Source organism: Ranitomeya variabilis, chromosome 4, assembly GCF_051348905.1.
Source record: "Ranitomeya variabilis isolate aRanVar5 chromosome 4, aRanVar5.hap1, whole genome shotgun sequence".
Lineage (NCBI taxonomy): Eukaryota > Metazoa > Chordata > Amphibia > Anura > Dendrobatidae > Ranitomeya > Ranitomeya variabilis.
In genome coordinates, this window is record NC_135235.1 from 656,306,503 (window position 1) to 656,333,854 (window position 27,352).

General features: G+C 43.4%; 2 protein-coding genes across 3 annotated transcripts in view; both read left to right on the forward strand.

The window, feature by feature from the left end:
- Positions 1-11,392, forward strand: part of LOC143767500 (gastrula zinc finger protein XlCGF66.1-like) — a 39,115-nt gene extending 27,723 nt beyond the window's left edge. For both annotated transcript variants that reach the window (XM_077255893.1, XM_077255892.1), the window contains one exon: positions 3,897-11,392. In XM_077255893.1, coding sequence (XP_077112008.1) covers positions 3,897-4,684 — 788 coding nt within the window. In that variant the 3' untranslated portion in view covers positions 4,685-11,392. The remainder of the gene's footprint in view (positions 1-3,896) is intronic.
- LOC143768177 (uncharacterized) overlaps positions 1-27,352 on the forward strand; it is a 381,688-nt gene that overhangs the window by 133,870 nt on the left and 220,466 nt on the right. The window lies entirely within an intron of this gene.

Here is a 27,352-nt window from a genome sequence, read left to right on the forward strand (position 1 = left end):
CAGCACCGCTGCGCTCTGCTCTCACTTTCCGGCCGGCACTCAGAGCAGGAAGCAGACGGCAAGGGACCTGAAGGACACCGACGGGTGAGTATGTACGGTTTGTTTTTTTACGTTTACGCTTGTAACCAGGGTAAACATCGGGTTACTAAGCGCGGCCCTGCGCTTAGTTACCCGATGTTTACCCTGGTTACAAGCGAAGACATCGCTGGATCGCTGTCACACACAACGATCCAGCGATGTCAGCGGGTGATCAAGCGACGAAAGAAAGTTCCAAACGATCTGCTACGACGTACGATTCTCATCAGGGTGTCTGATCGCAGTAGCGTGTCAGACACAGCGATATCGTAACGATATCGCTAGAACGTCACGAATCGTAACGTCGTAGCGATGGAAATTTCAATGTGTGACGGTACCCTAAGGAGTCAGGTGGGATAAGGGGGTCATGACCTTCCCTTCCCCCCTGTGAAGTGCTCCGGGACAGACAACGCTGTATCAGTGCACAGACTCAGGTGGGGTTGGGAGGTTCTCGGCCTTTCCTTCCCTCTGTCAAGTCAGAAGCAGAAAACTATCTGGGCAAAGGTTCCTCAGCTATCAACCAGCCTGTGTTCAATGTGCAGTAATGCTTCATGCCTGGTTGTGACCCTGCTTCCCTCCATGGTGAGCATTAACAGCTTCCCCTGTCTAATCTGGAGGTGAAATTAATGACGTGGTAGGAAGGGGTGAAGCTATAGGATGGTGAGGGGACAGCACAGGTAAGTTCACTGTGTAAATGTGGTCTACATGTGCTATACCTTCAGGCTGATACTAGCTGCATGCCTTTATGTTGAAACTGGGACTTGGGCCTGAGGTGTTGACATTTTGTTTCAGCAACTGAAGCTAGGCCTCTGGCCTCCGAGCTAAAGATAGCCCAGGCATGTGGCCTATGTCTGATCGTTTGGCTTCAGTTTGCTGCAGCATGTCATGACTGCTGCTCTTGAGTTGTTTTCATGATTTTGCTACTCAGGGCCTCATTATTGGGCTTCAGAGTTTTAACTTATGCCAGGGCCTCATGTTTGTCCGTATTTTGTGGTTGACTAACACTCAGATGTTTCTATTTTTTTTTGGCCGACCAGGTTTAGTCTGACTACTTCATCTATAGGAGGGCATATGATGTAGCACATTATCTTGTATTTGGGGATTGATCTTCAGCTGCCCCTCATGATTAATTAATTGGTTCCTTCAGGTGGGGCAATCCTGATAATTTAGATGTACCACTGAAAGAGGTTTATCCAGAATTCACAGGATTACTCTCATAAATATGAGTCTGACCATGACTCTGGCCTCATGCCTCTCAGCAAGTACGCCTTGTGCCTCGTGACTCAGAGCCTCATACACCTCTTGCCTCCAGGCCTCTAGTCTTTAGCTTTGAGCCTCTGACCTCTGGGATTGGGCCTTGTCCCTCCGGGATTGGACCTCGTATCTCTGTGCTTGGGTCTCGTATTTTTCAGGGCTCATAAACCTTTGGCCTCCGAGCCTCCAGCTTTCTGCCTTTCTGCCTTGTAAAACTTGTGTCTGAGCTTCAGGCCTCTGGCTTTTTGTCTCTAGCCTCACTCCTCGGGGCACACCAAGTGCCTCTATCCTCAACTCCGGTAGGTGGGTGCCTTGTGCTTCTGGACATGGATATAGATTAATTTGCCTCATTCTGATGGAGTCGACCCTTAATTGCTAAACTTTATATTCTATTTAGTCGTTTATGGTTGAAGGGAAACATAGCTCTGTCAAGTTCATCTTAGAATATGACATATTATGGATTCAGGGAGAGGAGTTAAAACCCCATCAGGCAGATTCTAATTTTCCCATGTTAGGGGAAGAGATCCTTCCTGAATCCACATACATCAATCAGACTAGTTTCGGGAACAACATTCCACCACAGAATCTAGTGCCCATAACCTGTAATATTATATTGGACTTTGTTGGGAATCAAACATTACATCATCATGTTAGAGTAGAGAATCCATAGTCTCCTTGCTCTGGCAGTATAGAGTCATCTGTGATTGGAAAGATATCTCCTTCCTTCTACAGAGAGTGTGGCCCCCCTGTTGCTGTTGCAGACTAGGCGTAAAAGATCATTGGGAATAATTCTTGCTGTTCCCTCATATTTGCACATTTGTAGTGGAAATGCCTTTAGACAATTGTTTTTCCAAGTTAAGTGAGCCCAAGTTTGATAACCCGTCCCATTTACAAAGAAAAAAAAAAGATGTATATGTACATCTATATATATATATATATATATATATATGTACAAGTCTCCATGTATAGGTGCAATTTGAAACCCATTGTCTTGGGGATATAGTCCAGCTTTGGTTATGCAGTCTGTCTTTTGTGGGAAAGGTTTGATCTAAGAGCTCTCTCAGTTGGACCAAGGTCCAAGGTTCCTCATTTGCTTTGTTGTGCATTTCCTGTTTTGGAGACATATTGCTTTAAGTTTCTGGTCTTGGCGCTTTGATGTCTTCCTTGGTCTACCAGTATGTTTGCCTTTAACAACCTTCCCATGTTGTTTGTATTTGGTCCAGATTTTAGACACAGCTGACTGAACAACAAACATCTTTTGCAATATTGAGTGACGATTTACCCTCTTTTAAGAGTTTGATAATCCTCTCCTTTGTTTCAATTGACATCTCTCGTGTTGTAGCCATGATTCATGTCAGTCCACTTGGTGCATCAGCTCTCCAAGGTGTGATCACTCCTTTTTAGATGCAGACTAACGAGCAGATCTAATTTGATGCAGGTGTTATTTTTGGGTATGAAAATTTACAGGGTGATTCCATAATTTTTTTCCTCAGATTTGAGTGATTCCATAATTTTTTCCATATGCTTGGCTAAAAAAAATTACCATTACTGACTACCACATTTTTTGTTCTTGATTTCTTTTAGTGTTTCTTAAAGCCAGAAAGTTGCCATTTGACATGACTTTTGTTTTGTGCCATGTCTGTGATCTGCTTTTTTTTCTACAAAATTAAACAACTGAATGAACACCCTCCAAGGCCGGTGATTCCATAATTTTTGCCAGGGGTTGTGTATATATATATCAGACACTCACTACTATAATCTATCTTTAGGATCGAATGTTTATAATCAAATTGTTTCATCAGGGCTTTGCTGTTCCGGGTTATTATGGATTTAAAAGCAGGCATATTGTTCCTATTTAGGTTATTGGATTAGGCTTTCGGCAATCCAGGGCCTCTGTGCTACAAAACTCATTGTGCCATGGAAAGGTGGTCTATACCCAGGGTTTAGTTATGGATTGAAAACCAGGACCAGGCATATTGTTCCTGGTTATGGATCTGGAGATGCACGTCATAGGTTTTGAAGTGCTTGATAAATTGATTCTTTTGTCTATATTTTTTTCTAATCGTACAGTTCAGTTACAGTATCTAGGCTAGTGCTTACCCCGGACTATGGTCCTTTAGCGCTTCTCTATCCCGTCCCCACCCCTTCCGGTGAATATATCTTTAATATTGCTTCTTGGTATTGTCCAGAGGGACGTACTGCAATTCTATTTCCAGGTAGTCCCTCGAGATAGCACCATTATTTCAACTCTCTTATGTTTTATCTTGCAGATGAGTTTCCATTAGTTCATGTAGACCATTTGCATCCATCCTTCTGTGGTAATTTTGAAGAACACTGGAGGGTGGAGGTTGGAGCAGCCTTTTAATGTCTCAAGGAAATCAGATTACCAGTAGGTCGAATTCCTCTTTTTGGGATCTGAGAGGATTTAGGACTTTTTAACAGCATTCTGGGAGGCAGAATGAACAAACAGGGTCAAACATTATGCTGGTTTTGTCTACATAACTTACAATTATGCAAATATATTTTTTAAGGATATTTTATTAAAAAATAATCTTTATTCTTTGCAGATAACTCTACCAGATCACAGGGACAAGTGACATCTGCGATTTTTCAATTAGATGACCCTGAGATCACACAAGATATAACTGAAGCTAATGCCATTATTCAAGATATATCATCATCCCTTCACAGCAAAGATCTGTCATCTGATCCTTTTAAACACATCCTATCTTCTGATTCATCACACACCATCACGAAAAATAAAAGTCATAAAAAACTCATTAAAAATCAAACTGCTCTTACAGCAAAGAAGCCATTATTAAGTGCAGAAAATAGAAATTATTTTTTCCCCAAAATGTCTTCTAAAAAAATTCACACAAAGGAGAGGTTTTCTTGTTCTCAGTGTGGGAAATATTTTAACCAGAAATCAAAGCTTGTTAGACATGAGAGAGTTCACACAGGGGAGAAGCCATATTCATGTTCAGAATGTGGGAAATGTTTTAATCAGAAATCAATTTTAGTTACCCATCAGAGAACTCATACAGGAGAGAAACCATTTTCATGTTCAGAATGTGGAAAATGTTTTAATCAAAAATCAGTTTTAGTTACCCATCAGAGAACTCATACAGGGGAGAAACCTTTTTCATGTTCCGAATGTGGGAAATGTTTTACAGTTAAATCACATCTGGTTAGACACCAGAAAACTCACACAGGGGAGAAACTTTTTTCATGTTCAGAATGTGGGAAATGTTTTAAACAAAAATCATATTTAGTTAGCCATCAGAGAACTCACACAGGGGAGAAACTATATGTATTTTCTTGTACAGTTTGTAAAAATATAACACAGTCAAAGTAACAACATATAAGTAAATGAGAATGGAAAAGCAAGTTAGAACTTACATTAGAATTAAAATATATGTAGTTCCCAATAATGTAATTCCCTCTTAGCTAACAAGCAATATAACATTAGCATTAAATATTTTTATACATTTATTATAGAGCATTGAGATTTTCTTCACACCCCCCAACCCCCTTCCCCCCAAAAAGTCTAAAATTTGCAAACCTACCATTTTTGCTTCCTGGTTTCTGTAGGCAGCACCTAATGGATTAATACTTTACCCCTGGCTGGAACAGAAAATGGGTTAATAAGCAATAAAATAATTAATGACGTCAAACTGACCGCTCCCCCACTCCAGCCCAAAGAGGAATGTATATATATTTGCATTGTATGTACCATGTATTTAATGTGTTTAATAAAGGGTAGGGAAGTTTGAGCTACCTACGAACTCCAGGAAACGAAAATTTCAGGTGAGCAAATTTTAGACTTTCCTTGTCGTCCTACAGCAGCACATAATGTGATTTGAAAAGCAGTTAAAAAAAAAAACAACTGCCTTCTGCCGCACTCGTTTGCCAAAGGCTGAACCCACTGTAGCAGAGATATCTAATCTGTACTGCTTCACAAAGACCAGGTGGCTGCTCTACAAATATTCTAGTGGAACATGATCCAATTCTGCCCAAGAAGCCGAGATAGCTCTAGAGCAGTGGTTTTGACCTCTGAACTGCACAAATAGGTTTTCATCCTTTCTGAAAACTTGAGACTTCTGAAGGTAAAGGAGGAGGATTCTCAAGACCTCTAACAAATGTAAACGCTGTTGCTCCTCCCCAAATGAATTAGGAAAATGATTGGCAGAATCACTTCCTGATTGATGTTTTGGGCTTTATTGACTTTGGGAATAAAACCTGGTATTGCCTGAGGGCAATATGACTTGAGAAGAAGCTTAGTGATTTTATCAGCTACCAGCTTCAATGACAAACTTTTCATAGATGACAGATCTTCTGGCTCAAAAGGATATTCCTGCAAGACTCTCAGCAACAGGGCTAGATCCAATGAGGGCACCGGACCTAGAAATGAAGGTCTGAGGTTTTTGAACTCTCTGAAGAATGTGCATATGAGGTGGTGATCTGAAAATGAACAATTCAGACAGGCACTGACTGAAAATAATTAAGATTTAGTATGTTAAGCTTCAAATCCTGTTTGGAAAAACTGCAGAATGGCAACTAGCTTTTTCTGATCCAGCTGCTTTGAAGAACAGAATAGATTTTCAATTTTCTGGAATAGACCTTACTTGCAGTTGGTCTTCTTGTGGCAGAAAAGGTTTACAATAACTTGAACCAAGAGACCCTGCGCCACTAGATCTTCTTGGTCAATCTCCATGCCATCAGATGTACTGTAATCTGGCAGGATCTGAATAATTGTTATGTTGTATCAATAGGTCTGGTAGGAGCTGTGAAAAGAGACCGTTCATCTTTCACAGATTACTGAGCGGACAGAGAGAGGGAAAAATTCGTGAGTTTACGCATTCTGGCTTGTAGACATTACGTCCAGATTTGGGAACCCATCTTTTAAGTGATCTGGAGGAAAATGGTTCAGACTCCACTCTCCCTATGAATCCTGTTGCAACTCAGCCAGTCTGCACTGACTTTGGACATTCCTTGAATATGAACGGCTAAAAAACTTAGAAGATTTCTTTCTGCCCAGTTGAAAAGTTGCTGACATTCCGTCATCAAGGACAGACTTTTGGTTCCCCCTTGCTTGTTGCTGTAATAAACAGAAGCCAAATTGTCGGAACGAACTAACACCACGTGTTGGAATAGAATGGACTGAAAATGGCACACCATATTGCTCTTATCTTTTTCAAGTTGGGTAATAAATGGGACTCCTTGCTCGACCAGACTTCTTGGACCCAACTGTTGCTGTTATGGGCATCTCAACTTGAGCTTGATGCATCCGATGTGAGAGTTACCGCTTGATGAAGCGTCAGAGACTTGCCCTTCACAAGCTGCTTGGAGATAACCACCAATGAAGATCCTTTTTGGTGACTGTCAGAAGAATCATCTTAGAATTTCGTGAAGTTAGGCTCTTGTTCCAATTTCTTAAAAGCTCTTGCTGTAGAAGACAGTAATGCACCCAAGCCCAAGGCACTACCTTTTTCATGGAAGTTGGAGTTCCTAGGACACTCATTGCTCATCGGATGGTGATGTAAGAGCTGTCAATAAGATGCCTCACACTAGACTGTAGCTTGTGGATTCTCTCGTCATAGAACCTGATTGAAGGAAGGTGTGAATTGATGATAAACTCCAGCAATTTCTGTACTTTAAAGGGCAAGAGATGGGACTTAGTTAGATTGATTAGAAACCCATGGGATCTGAGTAACTGTAGGGTTACCAAAAGGTGACCCAATAACACCTCCTTGGGTGACTAACCAGTCATCTAGATATGGAACTACATATATTCCCTCAATCTCAGGGCTGCTGCAAGAACTACTGAGACCTTGGTGAAAACTATTGGAGTTGCTGCAAGACCAAATGGAAGACAGGTTAACTGGATTATTTTTTATCTCACTTGAACGGCAAATCTAAGAAATTTGTCATGGGCTGGTAAAATCTTAATGTATAGATACGACTTCTGAAGATCTATGGTTGACGGGAAGTCTTCCTTCTGAAGAATGAATGATCTCCGTCTTGAATTTTTTCTTTTCCAGAAAACCCTTCAGAGATATAAGATCTATTAGCCAGATGCAATTTTTTTACTCTGGTTTGGGGACTGGAAAAACTGGAGAGTAAATCCCCGACCCTTCTTTGTGGACTGGGACTTGTTTAAGGACCCTGTTTGGAGGGAAGTTTTGTATCAGATGCCAGACTATCACTTCTTTGCTCTTATTCCACAGAAAACTATTGGGTGTAAATGATTTTGGTTCCAGAGAATATACTGTTTAAGGCCACATTCACACATTCAGCATTTGGTAAGTATTTTACATCAGTGTTTGTAAGCCAAAATCAGGAGTGGAACAATCAGAGGGAAAGTATAACAGAAACACATGCACCACCTCTGCATTTTTTCACCCACTCCTGATTTTGTCTTACAAATATTGATGTAAAATAATGACCAAATACCTAACGTGGCCTATAACTAATAAGACCCAGAGATACGAGAAATTAGGAGACGATGCTGGAATAAAAACCTGGATAATCTTCCTCCTACGGTAGCAAATTCCCAATATGAAAACTGAAGATTTATGATTTGTTTCTTGTAGCAATCACTTCAGTTTCGGTCTATATTGCTTTTTCCCTCAATACTTCTTTTGAAATCTGGGGTAGTTTCTCCTTCGAGACTGAAAAACTTGAAGGTTGTGGAAAAAAGGAACCTTTATTTTCACCTAAAAATTTAAGTATTTCCTACCAAAGAGATCTTAGGCCTGAAATGCTTATTCCATCTACAATGCTCTTCTTGCAGAGTTGGCCGTGGCTTGAGCATTTTCGCACATCCAGAGGGATGTCACATAGAAATTAGATCATACATCACCGAGGTTTGGCACATCAGTGACTCGTACCTCCTATCCATGAGCTGTCCAGCTGTCACCTTACATACCCCCTTTGCCCAAAGCCGGGGGCCTTGGCACCTTCCGCCATCAGACAGTGGACCCTCAACCGAGCATCTGCATTGCCATACAGTTTCCCGGGCCTATGCTCTACATGGACGCTAACTTCCTGGAGTGCTAGGAATCATTTTGTAACTCGGGCACTGTTCCTCCTCTTCTCCCTCATCCACCTCAGTGGGGCATGGTTCGACACTAGCCTGAATTTCCTGCCTAAGAGGTAGTACTTTAGAGTTTCCAATGCCCACTTGATGGCCAAACATTCCGTCTTCACTATGAAGTAATTCTTCTCGCAGGATCACAGCTTCCAACTTAGATACATTATGGTGTGCTCTTTACCGTTCACTTCTTGATATAAGACGGCGCCCAACCTGACATCTCACATGTCTGTCTGGACCATAAACTCCTCAGCACTAAATGTTTACATAGCGCTAGCTTCAGTTCCTTGAAGGTCGTCTCAGCTTCTGGAGACCACTTAGCCATAGCTGACTTTGTTCCTCTAAGGAGGCCCGTCAAAGGGGTGGCTATCATGGTGAAATTAGGGATAAACCATCAGTAGTAATCCACAAACAACCTGACCTGCTTCTTTGAGAGAGGTCATTTTCCATTCTGGATCATGTCAACTTTATTTGGGGCTTTATGTCACCCCTACCAATGGCATAGACTATGTATTTAGCTTCCGCCATGCTGATTGTACATTTCTTCGGGTTTATGGAACACCCTACTTCTGTAGAGCATAAAGTATCACCTGAAATTTGCTCAGATTTCCCCAATTCTGGTTGTAGATCATTATGTAATCCTGTTAGGCTACTGCACACTTCTTTTGGGAAGCTAGGATCTGGTCCATGGCTCTCTGGAAGTTAGCCTGAGCTCCTTGCGACCCAAATGGCATCCTTGTGTACTGGAAACAACAGTCTGGTGTTGAAAAGGCAGTCTTATCCTTTTCATCTTGTGACATGGGAATTTGCCAATACCCTTTCATGAGGCCAAGGGTGGTAATGTACCTGGCTGTCCCTAGCATTTCAATCAGTTCATGTACCCCGGGCATTGGGTAGGTGTCAAACTTCGAGACCTCATTGCTCTTCCTGTAGTCATTACAGAACCGCCACTCCCCACCTAGCTTTGTAACAAGACTATGGGACTGGACCAGCCAATCTTGGACTCTTCAGTGACTCCAAGAATTCGCATCCACTTCACTTCTTTCGAGATCACTTCTCGGCTGGTCTTTATTCCGCTGCTAAAGCTCCTGACATTGCTGTTTTTGTGAGAAAGACCAGTTGTATGCCACGTTATCATCTTCCATACTGACTTCAGACTTGGCAACCAGACAAGGAGGTTCCACTGGTTCTCTGTCCTGTCACGGTTTAATTAGGCTGACATGGTGAACCTGATAGGGCTTCTTCTTCCCTGGTTGGTGGATTTTAAAGATGACTTGACCAACTTTCTCTACTACCTTATAGGGGCCTTGCCACTTGGCCAGGAACTTGCTCTTCACCAACACAAGTAATTGATCCCCTGGGTTGAACTGTCTCACTTTGGCTGACCCATTATACACCATGGCCTGTGCTTCCTGTGTCTTGAGGAGGTACTCCTTTAAAATGGGCATCTAGTTGGCAATCCTTTCTTGCATGTGGGCAACATGCACCACCACGCTTCTATAGGGTGTGGTCTCACCACTTCCTGAAATACGATGCCACAGTACATGCTAACATCCACCCAGGCCACAGAATAGTTCTTAGTGTCCCCATGGATACACTGGACGCCCACCACCTTCCCAGGGATCAGCCGATGAAGAAGTGTGGCCCTTATCAGGGTCACCAAACTTCCTGAGTCTAACAGTCCAGTCATTCGCACACAGTTTACAGACACTAAGCATGCCTGAGGGCCTTCACCAGGTTGAGGAACAGCGCTGCAGGCGTGGAAGGCAAAATAGGAGCAACACTGGCATATGCTGCAGTCCATTAGCTCAGAGTTCAGGGAGCAATGGGCGGCTATATAGCCTGGGCTGTGACATTTTTAGCATATAATGTCACCAGCAGTGACCTTCAACATTACTTCTCCCACCCCTTTGGATCTTGAATGCCCACAGTTCTTTGGGCCTCCACCCCCTGTTGGGACCCCCAGTATGGAGTGGGCTGCTTTCCAAAGGAACCCTCGACCCACTGATACCTGTCTAGTGGACCAGTTCATCGGTCTTCCTGGGATCACCCTGGGGGACCAAAGTCTGTATTGGCCTCAGAAGGGAATGCATGAACCGGTTCATCACCACTCGCTCTACCATATGTGCAGGAGTAGATGGACTCTGGCTGCAACCACTTTTGGACCAGGTGCAGTAGTTATTTGGGAGCAAGGGGATTTGTCCCTGTGATATACCCAGCGGTGGACCCGCTGTGCCCTGTCAGTGATTGTCATCCACAAGTATGCCAAAATTTCATTTGTAAGCTTACTATATTCCTTGGCGTCTTGCAAAGCCAAGTCATAGTAGGCCTCCTGGGTTACCCCATCAAGTATGGCGCTAGGACCTCTGCCCATTGATCTGCTAGAAGTTTCTGTCCTGATAAGACACCTCTATTGGACTAAAAAGCCTAGAAGCACATCCAAACTGTAGGCTTTTTAGTCCAAGATTTACTATTCTTAACATTCCAGAGTGCTGCTTTGTTTTTTCTTAGAATTGTTGTATAAGCTAGCACCTATTCACACCAGTTTGGATGTGCGGGTCAGTTTTTCTGTTTGTAACAACATAAAGCAGCCTCTTCCAGGTACAAAAAAAGTATAACAGAGCAAAAATAGAAAATGGCCAGTCCATATAACACATGGACTCGCCCGTTTAAATATTAGTCTTTTCCTCACAGGTTCCAGTTGGGTCTGAGCAGCACATGAAAGGCCTCCTCACCTTGCATACACACAGACCAAGTGAGACAGCCCCAGCTGCCTTAAATTAGACACTCCAAGACCCAGACTGGAGGTAAGTGAGCAGCTGATCCCTGTCATGTTCCCAATGGCAGGGAATTAAACACATAACACGGGCAAAAACAGGACGAGCTCTAGGGTGATGGAACCTGAGCTGACCGCGATCCTGAACCTCAACACTCAACTAACAGCAGCCGGGGAACGTTCCTGGGGGGACTCTAGACGTCTCGCGCCAGCCGGAGATCTAGCTACCCCTATCAGAAGAATCACAGACCTATCTTGCCTCCAGAGAAATATTCCCACAGAAATAGCAGCCCCCCACATATAATGACGGTGAAATGAGAGGAAGGCACAAACGTAGTTATGAAAACAGATTCAGCAAAATGAGGCCCGCTTAAGCTAGATAGCAGAGGATACAAAAGGTGAACTGCGCGGTCAGCTTAAAACCCTTCAAAATACCATCCTGAAATTACTTTAACTCATGTGCCAACTCATGGTACATGAGTGGTAATTTCAGCCCACTAGAGCAACCAGCAGCAGAGAATTACATATCTGCAAGCTGGACTAAAAACATGAAAGCAAACATGAAACAGGGAAATCCAGACTTAGCTTGTCTTGAAGGCCTAGGAGCAGGTAGCAAAGGTAACAGAGACACACTGATACATTGATAGCTGGCAAGGGAATGACAGGAAAGCCAGGTTAAATAGGAAACACCCAGCCTCTGATGGACAGGTGGAAACCAGAGACCGCAACCCACCAAAGTCACCCAGTACCAGCTGTAACCACCAGAGGGAGCCCAAAAACAGAATCCACAACAGATCCCACCAAACTCTTTCAGTTGCTTGTAAAACCCGGACCCATTATTGTGCCCATTAAAACACCTGTCAGCACTATGTGTGCTGGAGCCTGCCTCTCCGGGTCCTACATCACCGAGGCTTGGCACCTCGGGAACACATACCTCCTATCCACAACCTGTCCAGGTACCACCTTAGAAGAGTGGAAAAAAGAGTAATGCTCACCGTTACGGCAAGCTCCAGATAACACATACTCAGTAGGATCAAGTGGGAAACACCCATCCAAGGATTTTATAACACTCCCCAAGGCAGATAGAAAAGGAAACACAAGTAGTGGTGCTCAGCTCATAGAACAATGTTGTAATCCTGGTAAGAAAAAATAGCGTCACCTAATACCAAATAAAGTGCTGATCTTTTATTGAAGCATGAATTTACTAAATCGGGAATGCAAAAACCTAGTCTGCCAACGCTATTTTGCATAAAGTCTTGCTTTCTTAATGCCTTTGGAAAGCCTGTGTCCACACTTACCAGCGTTGGCTAACTGGGTTTTCATCTGCCTGTCTTAGTAATTTCCTGCTTAAATAAAAGGTCAGCACTTTATTTGTTATTGAGTGCCGCTAATGTTTCTTACCTGGATTATCTTTACTGAGGTCTTATGTACAGGAAATTTTAGGGCTACAGCAACATCACATAGTTTATACAGAAGAATAGTGCTATCTCCATAGTTCTCTGTACAATGACCTATAGATCAGACAAGGTCCTCATATTTAGGCAGTTTCAATTTTACTTGGACTCTCTTTATATGAACAAGGTCAGTGAGTCTCATTTTACCTAGTAGAGAAGCTCCAGGGACAATGACCCCATCTCGTTCTTACATGCCGAAGGCCAGGTCCGAAGTATCCAGCCACGGGCCCGGATTCTCTCATTTTTGGTTCTGCCATTTCTTGTAGAATAAATCACTTTCTCATAGAGTTCTGCAGTAACGACTATGTTAATAACTTTTTGTAGGAGGGTTCGTCTGAATCCATCTAAATGTTACCAGTTTATGTGCAAGAAACAATATACGTCCTACCACAGTTTTACCATGTGTGTCCAGTGTTAGTTCTACTTACAATAATAAAAAAGTATTTGGTGTCTCTGACCAAACCTGCTGATTATGATTATACAAATGTAATAACGCCAAAAAAGAATTTATAATCCCACAGGATGTGTATAAGATCAGCAGATTCCGCTGAGCACGTCAGACCTTATTCTTATGGACGTGTGCTGACCCTGTGGAGAAACTGGTATGTCATAGTCAGGGTCAGCATAGTGGGAAGGGTGGAGGGAGGGAAAAACTGGGCAATTGCTCAGGGCCAACATTCCCTAAGGGGCCCCTGTCTCCGGGCAAGGATCTGAGTTCTTCAAACAATCCTTCAGTTTTAAAATGGCCATGCTAAATAGAGCTTTTCGGGACTTTTTGACTGATAAAAAAGAATGGGGTTAGGGATTGAATAAAATGTTTATTAAATGTTGTATATTTCTAGTTTTTCATGTTAGTTAAAGATAATAATATTTTTAGGTTTTGTACATATATTGTGGTAGATCAGCTCAATTGGCTGCTTAATTAAGTAGTAAAAGGAATGTTTTTCATTTAAATCTTCAGCTGGTTTATAAAAACATGCCTCATAAACCAGTCCAAAAGAAAATATACCTATTCAGTCTTGCCGGCATAAACATTTGAAAGTGTGATGCTGGTTGGCGGATCTGTGTGGAAGATCTGCCTGGTGGCGAGAGCCAAATATAATCGGGGTGACCGCCCGGCGTCGCAGGCCAAATATACACACCCTGTGAACCAGACTTAGCCCGCGGGCCAGAGTTTCACATTTGTGCTCTAGAGGGACACACTACTCCTTTCATGTTGGAATTACTTGAATTTGCTTTATGATGTCATTTTTCCCTATTTAATGTAAAGTACTACCACCAGCTCAGGGGCAGTGGGTAGCCCTTGTACTGCCATTTATTTTTAATCTGCTCCTGTTGTTAGTGGGAAGATACAAATGGCTTCAGGGACGGGGATGACACATGGTGGCCCTACATATCCTTCTGGGGGCGTTACAGTAATAACATCCTCATCCTTTGGTCGGGGGATCAAACTTTTGAATCCTTCATTCAGCACCTGTACAATAACGAACTCGGTCTTGCATTTAAGTTTGGGGGTGACAGGATTTCGTTTCTTGATGTGACTATCTGTATTGAAGTGAAAGGTGATCTGGGGACATCAATATTTCTAAAGCCCATAGCAATGAATAGTCTGTTAAGGTGGGAAAATTATCACCCTATGCCCCTAAAGGAAAGGATCACAAGGGAAAATTCTTAAGACTACGGAGAAATTGTTCCACCCTGATGGACTTTTGCACAAAAGCTGCCGACCTAACAAAAAAGATTTAGTAAGAGGGGATACCCGGGGGAGGTTGTGAATTTGGCCTATAGGAATGCCCTGGGTAGTAGTAGATCATCATTTTTAACGTCACGGAAAAAATCCAAATCTGATTCAATCTCAAGACTGATAGGACGACCAAACTACCACAGTAATGGATATCCTCAGGCATTGGAGGATTCGAAGGTTCGATCCCGATATCTGTAATTGGATCCCCACCACTCTCCGTAACATTTAGAAAAACGCAGGTCTGTTAAGGATCATGCCGTGCATAGCCACTTTACTCCCCCTAAGAAAGAGGGAACATGACTGGACAATTGATCAGTCTGTACCTTAACCCCTTTCTGACCTCGGACGGGATAGTACGTCCGAGCTCAGATCCCGCCGCTATTAACTAGCAGACAGCGGTATTTAACCGGCGCTTCCGGGCGGAAATGAGCGCATCGCTGACCCCCGTCACATGATTGGAGGTCGGCGATGCTTCTGAATAGTAACCATAGAGGTCCTTGAGACCTCTATGGTTACAGATCCCCGGCAGCTGTGAGCGCCACCCTGTGGTCGGCGCTCACAGCACACCTGTATTTCTGCTACATAGCAGCGAACATCAGATCGCTGCTATGTAGCAGAGCCGATCGTGTTGTGCCAGCTTCTAGCCTCCCATGGAGGCTATTGAAGCATGGCAAAAGTAAAAAAAAAAAAAGTGAAAAAAAAAATATATATATAAAAGTTTAAATCACCCCCCTTTCGCCCCATTCAAAGTAAACCAATAAAAAAAATAATCAACCTACACATATTTGGTATCGCCGCGTTCAGAATCGCCCAATCTATCAATTAAAAAAAAACATTAACCTGATCGCTAAACGGCGTAATGAGAAAAAAATTTGAAACGCCAGAATTACGTTTTTTTGGTCGCTGTGACCTTGCATTAAAATGCAATAACGGGCGATCAAAAGAACGTATCTGCACCGAAATGGTATCATTAAAAACGCCAGCTCAGCACGCAAAAAATAAGCCCTCAACAGACCCCAGATCATAAAAATGGAGACGCTACGAGTATCGGAAAATGGCGCAATTTATTTTTTTTTTATCAAAGTTTGGAATTTTTTTTCACCACTTAGATAAAAAATAACCTAGTCATGTTAGGTGTCTCGTACTGACCTGGAGAACCATAATGGCAGATCAGTTTTAGCATTTAGTGAACCTAGCAAAAAAGCCAAACAAAAAACAAGTGTGGGACTGCACTTTTTTTGCAATTTCACCGCACTTGGAATTTTTTTCCCATTTTCTAGTACACGACATGGTAAAACCAATGATGTCGTTCAAAAGTACAACTCATCCCGCAAAAAATAAGCCCTCACATGGCCAAATTGACGGAAAATTAAAAAAGTTATGGCTTTGGGGAAGGAGGGTAGCGAAAAAAGAACACGGAAAAATGGAAAATCCCAAGGTCATCAAGGGGTTAAAGGAAACCTGTCACCCCCAAAATGGAAGTTGAGCTAAGCCCACCGGCATCAGGGGCTTATCTACAGCATTCTGGAATACTGTAGATAAGCCCCCGATGTATCCTGAAAGATGAGAAAAAGAGGTTATATTATATTCACCCAGGGGCGTTCCCGCTGCTGGTCCAGTCCGATGGGTGTTGCGGTCCGGTGCGGGACCTCCCATGTTATTACGATGATGTCCTCTTCTTGTCTTCCTGCCGCGGCTCCGGCACAGGTGTACTTTATCTGTCCTGTTGAGGGCAGAGCAAAGTACTGCAGTGCGCAGGCTCCAGGCCTCTCTGACCTTTCCCGGCGCCTGCGCACTGCTGTACTTTGCTCTGCCCTCAACAGGACAGATAAAGTACACCTGTGCCGGAGCCGCGGCAGGAAGACAAGAAGAGGATGTGATCGTAAGAAGATGGGAGGCCCCGGACCGCGACGCCCATCGGATCGGACCGCCCGCCCAGGTAAGTATAATCTAACCTCTTTTTCTCATCTTTCAGGTTACATCGGGGGCTTATCTACAGCATTACAGAATGCTGTAGATAAGCCCCTGATGCCGGTGGGCTTAGCTCAACTTCCATTTTGGGGGTGACAGGTTCCCTTTAAGATATGGGCATTGCAGTTTCTGTTGATACATTTCCCTTTCAAATTTCAACAGTAGTGCAACAAACAGGACATATAGGAACAAGCATTTTGCAAACCCATAGGAATTGTTTACCTCTACACCTGCACATGCCCTAAAGACTATGTAGGCAATACAAAAAGACAAGCACGTGCCCGAATTGGGGAACATCTAGGGGACATTAGAAACAAAAGGGACACACCATGGGCACACCATGTGAATTCAAATCATGGAGGTGATTTTGACTCAATAACATTTTGTGTTATGACGTGACACCGTCCATTCGACAGGGGGAATGGAATAGGAGAATAATCCAAAGTAAAACAAGGTGGATATTTTGTCTGGAGTCCATGAGCCAAGGTGGGCTCAACGAACAGCTCTGCTTCTCTAGTTTTGTTTGACCACTTTTCTACAAACCTTTTTGATCCTAGGATAGGATGTATTCCAGCTCTATGTATAGGTTCGTGGGACCACTTTTTGGTATATAAGACCAACTATAAACTATAGGCGTATCCATGGTATATAGGTGTAAAACACTCTTAATATGATAGTTTTTTTGTGTGTGAGGGTGAATATGGGCACTTATAAGTGGAAAATTTGATAGTTTCCCTATAATATATCTTCTCTAGGGGTTTATGAAGGTGAATATAAATCTTATCATTTATCTTCATTCTATTTATTTTTATATGGTTCCCCTGAGATGAGTATGAGAAATGTCATGGGGTATTTCTCCCCTTTCTGGTGCCTATACAAGGTTGATTTACACTGCATAATTACCTTGAGGGCCATAAGAGTTAAATTCTCATTGGTTGATAAATGTGTGGCTGTAGCCCTAAAAGGAACCTGTCAGCTCTCATATATAGCATACTAATATGCTGTATATCTGCCCCCAATCTGGCCTGTAACAAGAAAAAACACCTTTTTATTATACTCACCTGCGGGGCGTTCCGGTCCTAGGGGTGTCACCGGTTTTGGTCAGATGCCTCTTTTATTTTGATGCCGTCCTCCTCCTTGCTTCATGTGGATGACGCCTCCCTGCTTCATCTACACAGTCTCCCCAGCATCGCGCTCGTGCGCAGGCGTACTTCTCTACCCTGACTAGGGCAGAGTAAAGTACTGCAGTGCGCATGCGTCCGGGGCTCTTTGACCTTTCCTGCCACTTGTGCACTGCAAAGGCCTTGGGAATTAAGTTAGGAAATTTTTCATGAAGATAAGTACTATTATCTGGGGTCTTTCAGTTATGGTGGGCTATTTAATTTTTTTGGTTATTTGTGTAGCTGATGCTTATGTGCACCTTATCTACAATATGTCATGTGCATTCTGGAGGATTTATTTGAATTTTGACACTACCCATTGGGAAGCTTCTCATATAGCCACCAGTTTGTTACTTGAGCTCCCCAGTAGTGTGGTGTATATACACTGCTCAAAAAAATAAAGGAAACGCTAAAATCCCACATCCTAGATATCACTGAATGAAATATTCCAGTTGTAAATCTTTATTCATTACATAGTGGAATGTGTTGAGACCAATAAAACCTAAAAATAATCAACGTAAATCACAACTAATATCCCACGGAGGTCTGCAGTTGGAATGATGCTAAAAAATCAAAGTGGAAAATGAAGTTACAGACTGATCCAACTTCAGTGGAAATGCCTCAAGACAAGGAAATGATGCTCAGTAGTGTGTGTGGCTTCCACGTGTCTGTATGATCTCCCTACAATGCCTGGGCATGCTCCTGATGGGGCGGCGGATGGTCTCCTGAGGGATCTCCTCCCAGACCTGGACTAAAGCAGCCGCCAACTCCTGTACAGTCTGTGATGCAACATTGGTGAGTGGTGCGAGACATGATGTCTCAGATGTGTGCAATCGGATTCAGGTCTGGGGAACGGGCGGGCCAGTCCATAGCTTCAATGCCTTCATCTTCCAGGAACTGCTGACACACTCCAGCCACATGAGGTCTGGCATTGTCCTGCATTAGGAGGAACCCAGGGCCAACCGCACCAGCATATGGTCTCACAAGGGGTCTGAGGATCTCATCTCGGTACCTAATGGCAGTCAGGCTACCTCTGGTGAGCACATGGAGGGCTGTGCAGCCCTCCAAAGAAATGCAACCCCACACCATTACTGACCCACTGCCAAACCGGTCATGCTGAAGGATGTTGCAGGCAGCAGATCGCTCTCCACGGCGTCTCCAGACTCACGTCTGTCACATGTGCTCAGCGTGAACCTGCTTTAATCTGTGAATAGCACAGGGCGCCAGTGGCGAATTTGCCAATCTTGATGCTTTGTGGCAAATGCCAAACATCCTGCACGGTGTTGGGCTGTGAGCACAACCCCCATCTGTGTACCTCGGGCACTCAGACCACCCTCATGGAGTCGGTTTCTAACTGTTTGTGCAGACACATGCACATTTGTAGCCTGCTGGAGGTAATTTTGCAGGCTCTGTCAGTGCTCCTCCTGTTCCTCTTTGCACAAAGGCTGAGGTTGTTGCCCTCCTATGGCCCCCTCCATGTCTCCTGTGTACTGGCCTGTCTCCTGGTAGCGCCTCCAGCCTCTGGACACTATGCAGCAAACCTTGCCACAGCTCACATTGATGTGCCATCCTGGATGAGCTGCACTACCCGAGCCACTTGTGTGGGTTGTAGTGTCCGTATTATGCTACCACGAGTGTGAAAGCACAACCAACATTCAAAAGTGACCAAAACATCAGCCAGAAAGCTTTGGTACTGAGATGTGGTCCCCACCTGCAGAACCACTCCTTTAATGAGTGTGTCTTGATAATTGCCAATAATTTCCATCTGTTGTCTATTCCATTTGCACAACAGCATGTGAAATTGATTGTCAAACAGTGTTGCTTCCTAAGTGGACAGTTTGATTTCACAGAATTTTGATTTACTTGGAGTTATATTCTGTTGTTTAAGTGTTCCCTTTATTTTTTTGAGCAGTATATATACCTTGTATTACCTGTTAGCACTGGGGGGTGCTAGGGCTCCCAGGGACTGCCGGCGTGAAGAGCGGGTACCATGTAGACTATTATGATGCCTACCTCCACGGTCAAGTAGGCGAACAGTTACTAGGGTCTAATGGGGTCTGCTTGCCTGCACAGTGCTTGTCCCTGTGTGCACCCTCAATGGTGTAGTATCTGCTGGTAATTAACATAGTGTTATAAATAAGAAAATGATTGTTACATATTAGTTAATAAAGGGTTTATCTGTATGGTAATTAAGAAAATTGGGCGTGCCGAAAGGGGAAACACAATAATGTATGTACAGTACAGACCAAAAGTTTGGACACACCTCCTCATTTAAAGATTTTTCTGTATTTTCATGACTATGAAAATTTTAAATTCACACTGAAGGCATCAAAACTATGAATTAACACATGTGGAATTATATACTTAACAAAAAGTGTGAAACAACTGAAAATATGTCTTATATTCTAGGTTCTTCAAAGTAGCCACCTTTTGCTTTGATGACTGCTTTGCACACTCTTGGTATTCTCTTGATGAGCTTCAAGAGGTAGTCACCAGAAATGGTTTTCACTTCACAGGTGTGCCCTGTCAGGTTTAATAAGTGGGATTTCTTGCCTTATAAATGGGGTTGGGACCATCAGTTGTGTTGAGCAGTCTGGTGGATACACAGCTGATAGTCCTACTGAATAGACTGTTAGAATTTGTATTATGGCAAGAAAAAAGCAGCTAAGAAAAATGAGTGGCCATCAATACTTTAAGAAATGAAGGTCAGTCAGTCAGTCCGAAAAATTGGGAAAGCTTTGAAAGTGTCCCCAAGTGCAGTTGCAAAAACCATCAAGCGCTACAAAGAAACTGTCTCACATGAGGACCACCCCAGGAAAGGAAGACCAAGAGTCACCTCTGCTTCTGAGGATAAGCCACAGAAATCGCAGGTTAACAGCAGCTCAGACTAGAGACCAGGTCAATGCCACACAGAGTTCTAGCAGCAGACACATCTCTACAACAACTGTTAAGAGGAGACTTTGTGCAGCAGGCCTTCATGGTAAAATAGCTGTTAGGAAACCACTGCTAAGGACAGGCAACAAGCAGAAGAGACTTGTTTGGGCTAAAGAACATAAGGAATGGACATTATACCAGTGGAAATCTGTGCTTTGGTCTGATGAGTCCAAATCTTAGATCTTTGGTTCCAACCACCGAGTCTTTGTGTGATGCAGAAAAGGTGAACGGATGGACTCTACATGCCTGGTTCCCACCGTGAAGCATGGAGGAGAAGGTGTGATAGTGTGGGGGTGCTTTGCTGGTGACACTGTTGGGGATTTATTCAAAATTGAAGGCATACTGAACCAGCATGGCTACCACAGCATCTTGCAGCGGCATGCTATTCCATCCGGTTTGTGTTTAGTTGGGCCATCACTTATTTTTCAACAGGACAATGACCCCAAACACATCTCCAGGCTGTGTAAGGGCTATTTGACCTAGAAGGAGACCTGAACCCAATCGAGATGGTTTGGGGTGAGCTGGACAGCAGAGTGAAGGCAAAAGGGCCAACAAGTGCTAAGCATCTCTGGGAACTCCTTCAAGATTGTTGGAAGACCATTCCCGGTGAATACGTCTTGAAGCTCATCAAGAGAATGCCAAGAGTGTGCAAAGCAATCATCAAAGCAAAAGGTGGCTATTTTGAAGAACCTAGAATATAAGACATATTTTCAGTTGTTTCACACTTTTTGTTAAAGGGAACCTGTCACCACGTTTTTGGAAGATGGGATAAAAATAGCGTTAAATAGGGGCAGAGGTGGGCATTACATTAGTGTGTTTGTTATGCGTTTATTACCCACCTAAGTTGCCGAAATACCTTTGCAAAGTCTCCGTTTTCGCCTGTCAATCAGGCTGGTCTGGTCAAAAGGGCGTCTTGTCTTCCCCCAGATTTTGCGTAGTTTTCCGTTGGTGGCGTAGTGGTGTGCGCATGCCCAAAGTCCTGAATCCTCTGCCATGGGATTTAAAAGAGCGCGCTGTTCGTTTTCATTGGTGATCGGTGGGCGCGGCCATCTTCCTTTGGCCGCGCGTGCGCAGAAGCGGCGCTCTGCTGGCCGCGGCTTCAGGAAAATGGCCGCGGGATGCCGCGCGTGCGCAGATGGATATCGCGGCGGCCATTTTCCTGAAGCCGCGGCCAGCAGAGCGCCGCTTCTGCGCACGCGCGGCCAAAGGAAGATGGCCGCGCCCACCGATCACCAATGAAAACGAACAGCGCGCTCTTTTAAATCCCCTGGCAGAGGATTCGGGACCTTGGGCATGCGCACACCACTACGCCACCAACGGAAAACTACGCAAAATCTGGGGGAAGACAACGCCCTTTTGACCAGACCAGCCTGATTGACAGGCGAAAACGGAGACTTTGCAAAGGTATTTCGGCAACTTAGGTGGGTAATAAACGCATAACAAACACACTAATGTAATGCCCACCTCTGCCCCTATTTAACGCTATTTTTATCCCATCTTCCAAAAACGTGGTGACAGGTTCCCTTTAAGTATATAATTCCACATGTGTTAATTCATAGTTTTGATGCCTTCAGTGTGAATTTACAATTTTCATAGTCATGAAAATAGAGAAAAATCTTTAAATGAGAAGGTGTGTCCAAACTTTTGGTCTGTACTGTACATGCGGCTCCACTCCACATACGGCGTACACAAAGCTCCACTTTGTACACACATGGTTCCGCTCCACATAATACATCCACGCACGTCTCTGCTCCGTAAACCTTATACACACGCGGCTCGGTACACACGCGGCTCCGCTCCATACACCTCGTACATACACGGCTCTGCTCCGTACACCTCATACACACGGCTCCGCTTCGCACACCTTGTACACACGCGGCTCCGCTCCGTGCACCACGTACACACACGTCTTTACTCCGTACACTTCTCACACACACGGCTCTGCTCCGTACACCTCATAAACACACGGCTCCTCTCCATTCACCCAGTACACACACGGCTCTGCTCCGTACACCTCGCACACACACGGCCCCGTTCCGTACACCTCGTAGACACACGGCTCCGCTCCGTACACCTCGTACACACGCGACTCTGCTACATCCACCCTGTAAACCCTTCCTGACCCCACACATAAACTTCCCCTCATCCAGCACCATGACAACCAGCACAGCAGAGTCCTGCATACACTGAGGCCCCTGATCATGTGACCCCTGACTCCTCCCCTCCTGTGACCTCATCCCAGGTCCTGTGCGCACAGAACAGCCATATATGTGGTGTGCGGCTCTGCAGGTGGAGGTAGGTGCTGGAGATTCCCCATTACTGGGAGGGGCAGTAACCCCTTCAGTACTAATACCGGGTGGTCCGGCTGTGTTGGCCCCCATGTAATGTGTGTTCTCCCTCAGGTAATCACATATGTTTGGTAAAATCCCTATATTCTGATGCAGTCCTTCCCCCTCAGGCAGCCATTGCTGAGCATTCTCCTTAGGGTGGGCTTTCAGCTCCATGTGAATATGGCCATATCATCCCCAGAAAGAGCCCAGAGTTATGTCGGCTGATAACAGACAACACTCCCCTCAGATTCACCCATTCTCCTCCAGGTTCGGCCGTTCTCGTTCTCCGTTAGGTTCGGCCATTCTCCGCCAGGTTATTATTATTATTTATTTATATAGCACCATTAATTCCATGGTGCTGTACATGAGAAGGGGTTACATTCAGGGTTATAGATATCGTTAACAGTAAACAAATTTACAGTGACAGACTGGTACAGAGGGGAGAGGTTTGGCTGTTCTCCCTCAGGTTCGGCCGTTCTCCATTAGCTTCGGCCGTTCTCCACCATGTTTGGCCATTCTCTACCAGTCAGACAATAGACCATAAAACTTTTTGTGCAATTTCTATGCCGATACCCCATATGTGGTGAAAAACTCCTGTTTGGACGCATGCACAATGACACCATCTGCAGCAAGTTGATGCTGCAGCTCTCTGGAGGTGGCCTGAGGATTGTCCTTGACTGATCTCACCATTCTTCTTCTCTGCCTTTCTGATGTTTTTCTTGGCCTGCTACTTCTGGCCTTAACAAGAACTGTACCTGTGTTCTTCCATTTCCTTACTATGTTCCTCACAGTGGAAATTCACAGGTTAAATCTCTGAGACAGCTTTTTGTATCCTTCCCCTGAACAACTGTGTTGGATAATCTTTGTTTTCAGATCATTTGACAGTTGTTTTGAGGAGCCCATGATGCCACTCTTCGGAGGAGATTCAAACAGGAGAACAACTTGCAAGTGGCCACTTTAAGTAGCTTTTCTCATGATTGCATACACCTAGCTATGAAGTTCAAGGCTCAATGAGGTTTCAAAACCAAAAAAAATGCTTTATTAAGTCAGTAAAAAGTAGGTAGGAGTATTTAAAACAAGAAAATGATAAGGGTGCCCATACTTATGCACCTGTCAAATTTTGTTTGAATGCAGATTGCACATTTTCTGTTAGTACAATAAACCTCATTTCAAGGCAGAAACATTACTGTGTCCAACAGTTATTAGATATATGAAACTAAAATAGCTGTTGCAAAAAAAACAATTTTTATAAAACATTAAGCTTAAGATTAATAGGGGTGCCCAAACTTTTTCATATGACTGTATAAGGGCTTGTAGAAAAAAATGGTTCTCTTGTTCAATTTCTCTGCCAATATTCTACATGTAATTGAGAAATACTTTTCAGGCACAGTGCAAAGCTCAGAATGGGAGGAGCGTCATATTGTAGTGTAGATTTTACTGTTATGGTTTGCAGATGCCATGACCCACTGGGAGAGCCCCTAAGGTGCCAGAATAGCAGAACCCCCCTCATAAATGACCCAGTCATCATATTGACACCACAGGTGTGACACAGTATTTTATACCATTGAGCAGTGAAGAAAAAATAATTATATTTTTGCCACAAAAAGTTTTGAGACATGGCCCCCTTAAATTAGGCAGGCTCTCATTGCTACAGAAATGGCAAATATGGACACTAAATGTGGTTTGGACACATTGTGCGGCTCGGAAGGGGGGGGCAATTAGATTTGGTAGCGCATAATTCTCTGGTTTTCTGTGGCAGGGGAGCCATTTTTCTTTCTCAGAGCCTTTGTGGAAACATGGAAGCCCCCTATATTTCCATTGACGTATGAGGGACCTGAGTGTGGACTTACTTTTTTTGTGGATTGATTTGAAGCTTTGGTTGGGAGCATTTGACATAACATTTAGGATCACATTTATACAGCACTCAACACTAAGCACTTATATCTGGCTTTCCATCTAAATTTAGAAATGACGTGATTCAGATGAAACCCTCAAGAGATCCATTCACTATAATGAGGCAGCAGAGTTACTTTGGACTCCATCTGACCTCTGTTCAGGTGCACAAAACTGTGGTCAACCACGCTTTTATGCATGCTTAAAAATGCAGACACCGCCATATCATAGGCAGCCAGACGGCAGCCACAGTGTCTCCATCTGCCTCATTATAGGGAATCTTCTGCTGGAGGTTCTGTCTCAATCACGTATTTCAAAGATTTATACAGAAACTCCGGTGTAAGTGCTCAGCGTAGAGTGCAGGATAAATATGAGCCAAGCCTTAAGGCGGTCTTTGGGAGGCAGAAAGAACAAATCAACTGCAGGTGAAGAATTGCTTTTATTTATTTTTTACGCCGTTCCTCGGCATAAGTGATTAAATGACAATATTCTTCGGGTAGGTGTGATTACAGCACTGCCAGATTTATATCGGGTTTATATGTTTGGCAGCTGTCACACATTAAAAGACGCTTTTTTTGCAAAAACGAGTTTTTACATCGCCATGTTGTGAGAGCTATAATTTTTCCAGTTTTCTCCCAACATAGTCATGTGATAGCTTGTTTTTTGTGGGACGAGTGGGCGATATTATTGGTACCATTTTCGGGCACGTAATTTTTTTTATCGCTTTCTATTCTGATTTTTGGGAGGCAGAATGAAAAAAGCAAAGAAAAAAGCGAATGGCACTAGGGTACACAAATCACCACTTGTCATACTTGGATCCACATAAATCTAAACTCTGTGGTAGAGTAACAGCTGGTATTGGTGCTTACATGAATACAGAGCAAGTCCAAGTGAACAATATGAAGAAATAAGTGTAGCACTCACCAGCATGAAGAAAAATCCTGTAGTCCTTTATTCACATGCGTGCCATGGACAAAAGTTAGACATACAGGACATGTGAGACATGCGGGGGGAGGAGAGGACGACGGCCATTTCGCGATTGCTGGCTTCTCTGGGTCCAGGTGAAGTAATCAAACAAAAGTCATTTCCTTTAAAGGGGTCAAGACCTTACAAATTAAAACATGCTGTACAGGGTTACAATAAACATTGACACATATAAAGCCTATCATGATTACTAACATATGCAGGGTACAAATGTTAATAGAATATATATCATTAGCATAAGTACCGTATATTTAAACATATCCTTATAATATATTCATAGAAAAAACGAAAGATCAATTCTGTCATTCAAACCAAGTGGACCTTGTGCTTTAGCTCTTAAGATCCAGCGAGCTTCTTGTCTCAATAGAATTTTGTCATAATTACCTCCTTGTGGTGGATAATCAATTTTCTCAATGTCTGCAATACTTAAAGATTCAGGATTAGCATTATGCTTTTCCTGAATATGTTTAATAAGCCGTAGCGATCCCTTGCCTGTATTAATGGAGCGATATAGCTCAATAAACCGCGTAGTCAGCAGTCTGATTGTTTTACCTACATAGAAGTAGCGACATGGACAGAATAGAATATAAACTACACCCTTGGTTTGACATGAAAAAACGGCAAATAGGGAATGCTTTTTTTAAATGTTCATGATGTGGTAAAATTACTAAAATAAATTAATGTTGCTTTTACACAATAGGACAAGATGACATTTTCAGCAATATAATTTTTGTTTACATTTGACTTTTTTATTTACTTTTATTCCACTTTTTTATTTTGCCGTATGTTTTTTTTTTTTTTTTGCCATGTTTATTATTTGTTATGTTTTTTAGCCAAGTTGACTGAAGGGGTTGAACAGTGTGAGAGTTTTATAAATCAGGTCGTTCTGATCGTGGCAATACCAAACGTGTTTGTTTTTTACCTATTTACCCCAGGATGCCGTAGCAACAATTGAGCCCTTTTTTGTTTTTTACCTATTTACGCCAAGATGCTGTAGCAACGATTGAGCCCTTGCAATGACAACGGGTGGGGTGCCGATTGGAAGGGAGCCCCCTCCCTCTTCTGGCTTTTTAAATGCTGCAATCGCTACTGATCCCGGCACTGAAAAGGTAAATGGCCCACGGTAGTGTGAGCACCGCTTTATGGTGTTACAGCCGGGACTTGTTTCCCGTTCATGATGTAAACTTACGTCAAATGTTGTCAGGAGATTAAAACAATAATACTTTTACATTTTTTAAATTATTGCACAAAAGTTTTTGGAGAAGGGCCCATTCCTTTTAAAGTGAATTTAGATGTCTATGAAACACAGTCCATGTACGTTCCATAACGTATGAACTACCAGCCGGTCTCTTGATCCAAAATAATCTGCTTGCAAAGCATATTTGAGAAATTTATGTTCAAGTAAGGAGACTGGCGGCCGTTGTGGACATCACGCTCTCTTCTTGGAACGTGCTTTATAAATGCCTGATTTTTGCCTAAGGACCTGATGACCTCATAATTAGTAACCAGGAATTTATTGAGCAACAGGGCACTGATGGTGACTGTAGTATGGAGAGGCTGGATGTGGTGAAGCAAGACAGAGAGCCGGACAGAACATAAGTGAGCAGAAGGAGCCAAATCATGAAGAATTCCATTGTGCACACTAGTCTTAATGAAAAGGCTCGCTGGAGTACAGTGCTCCTCA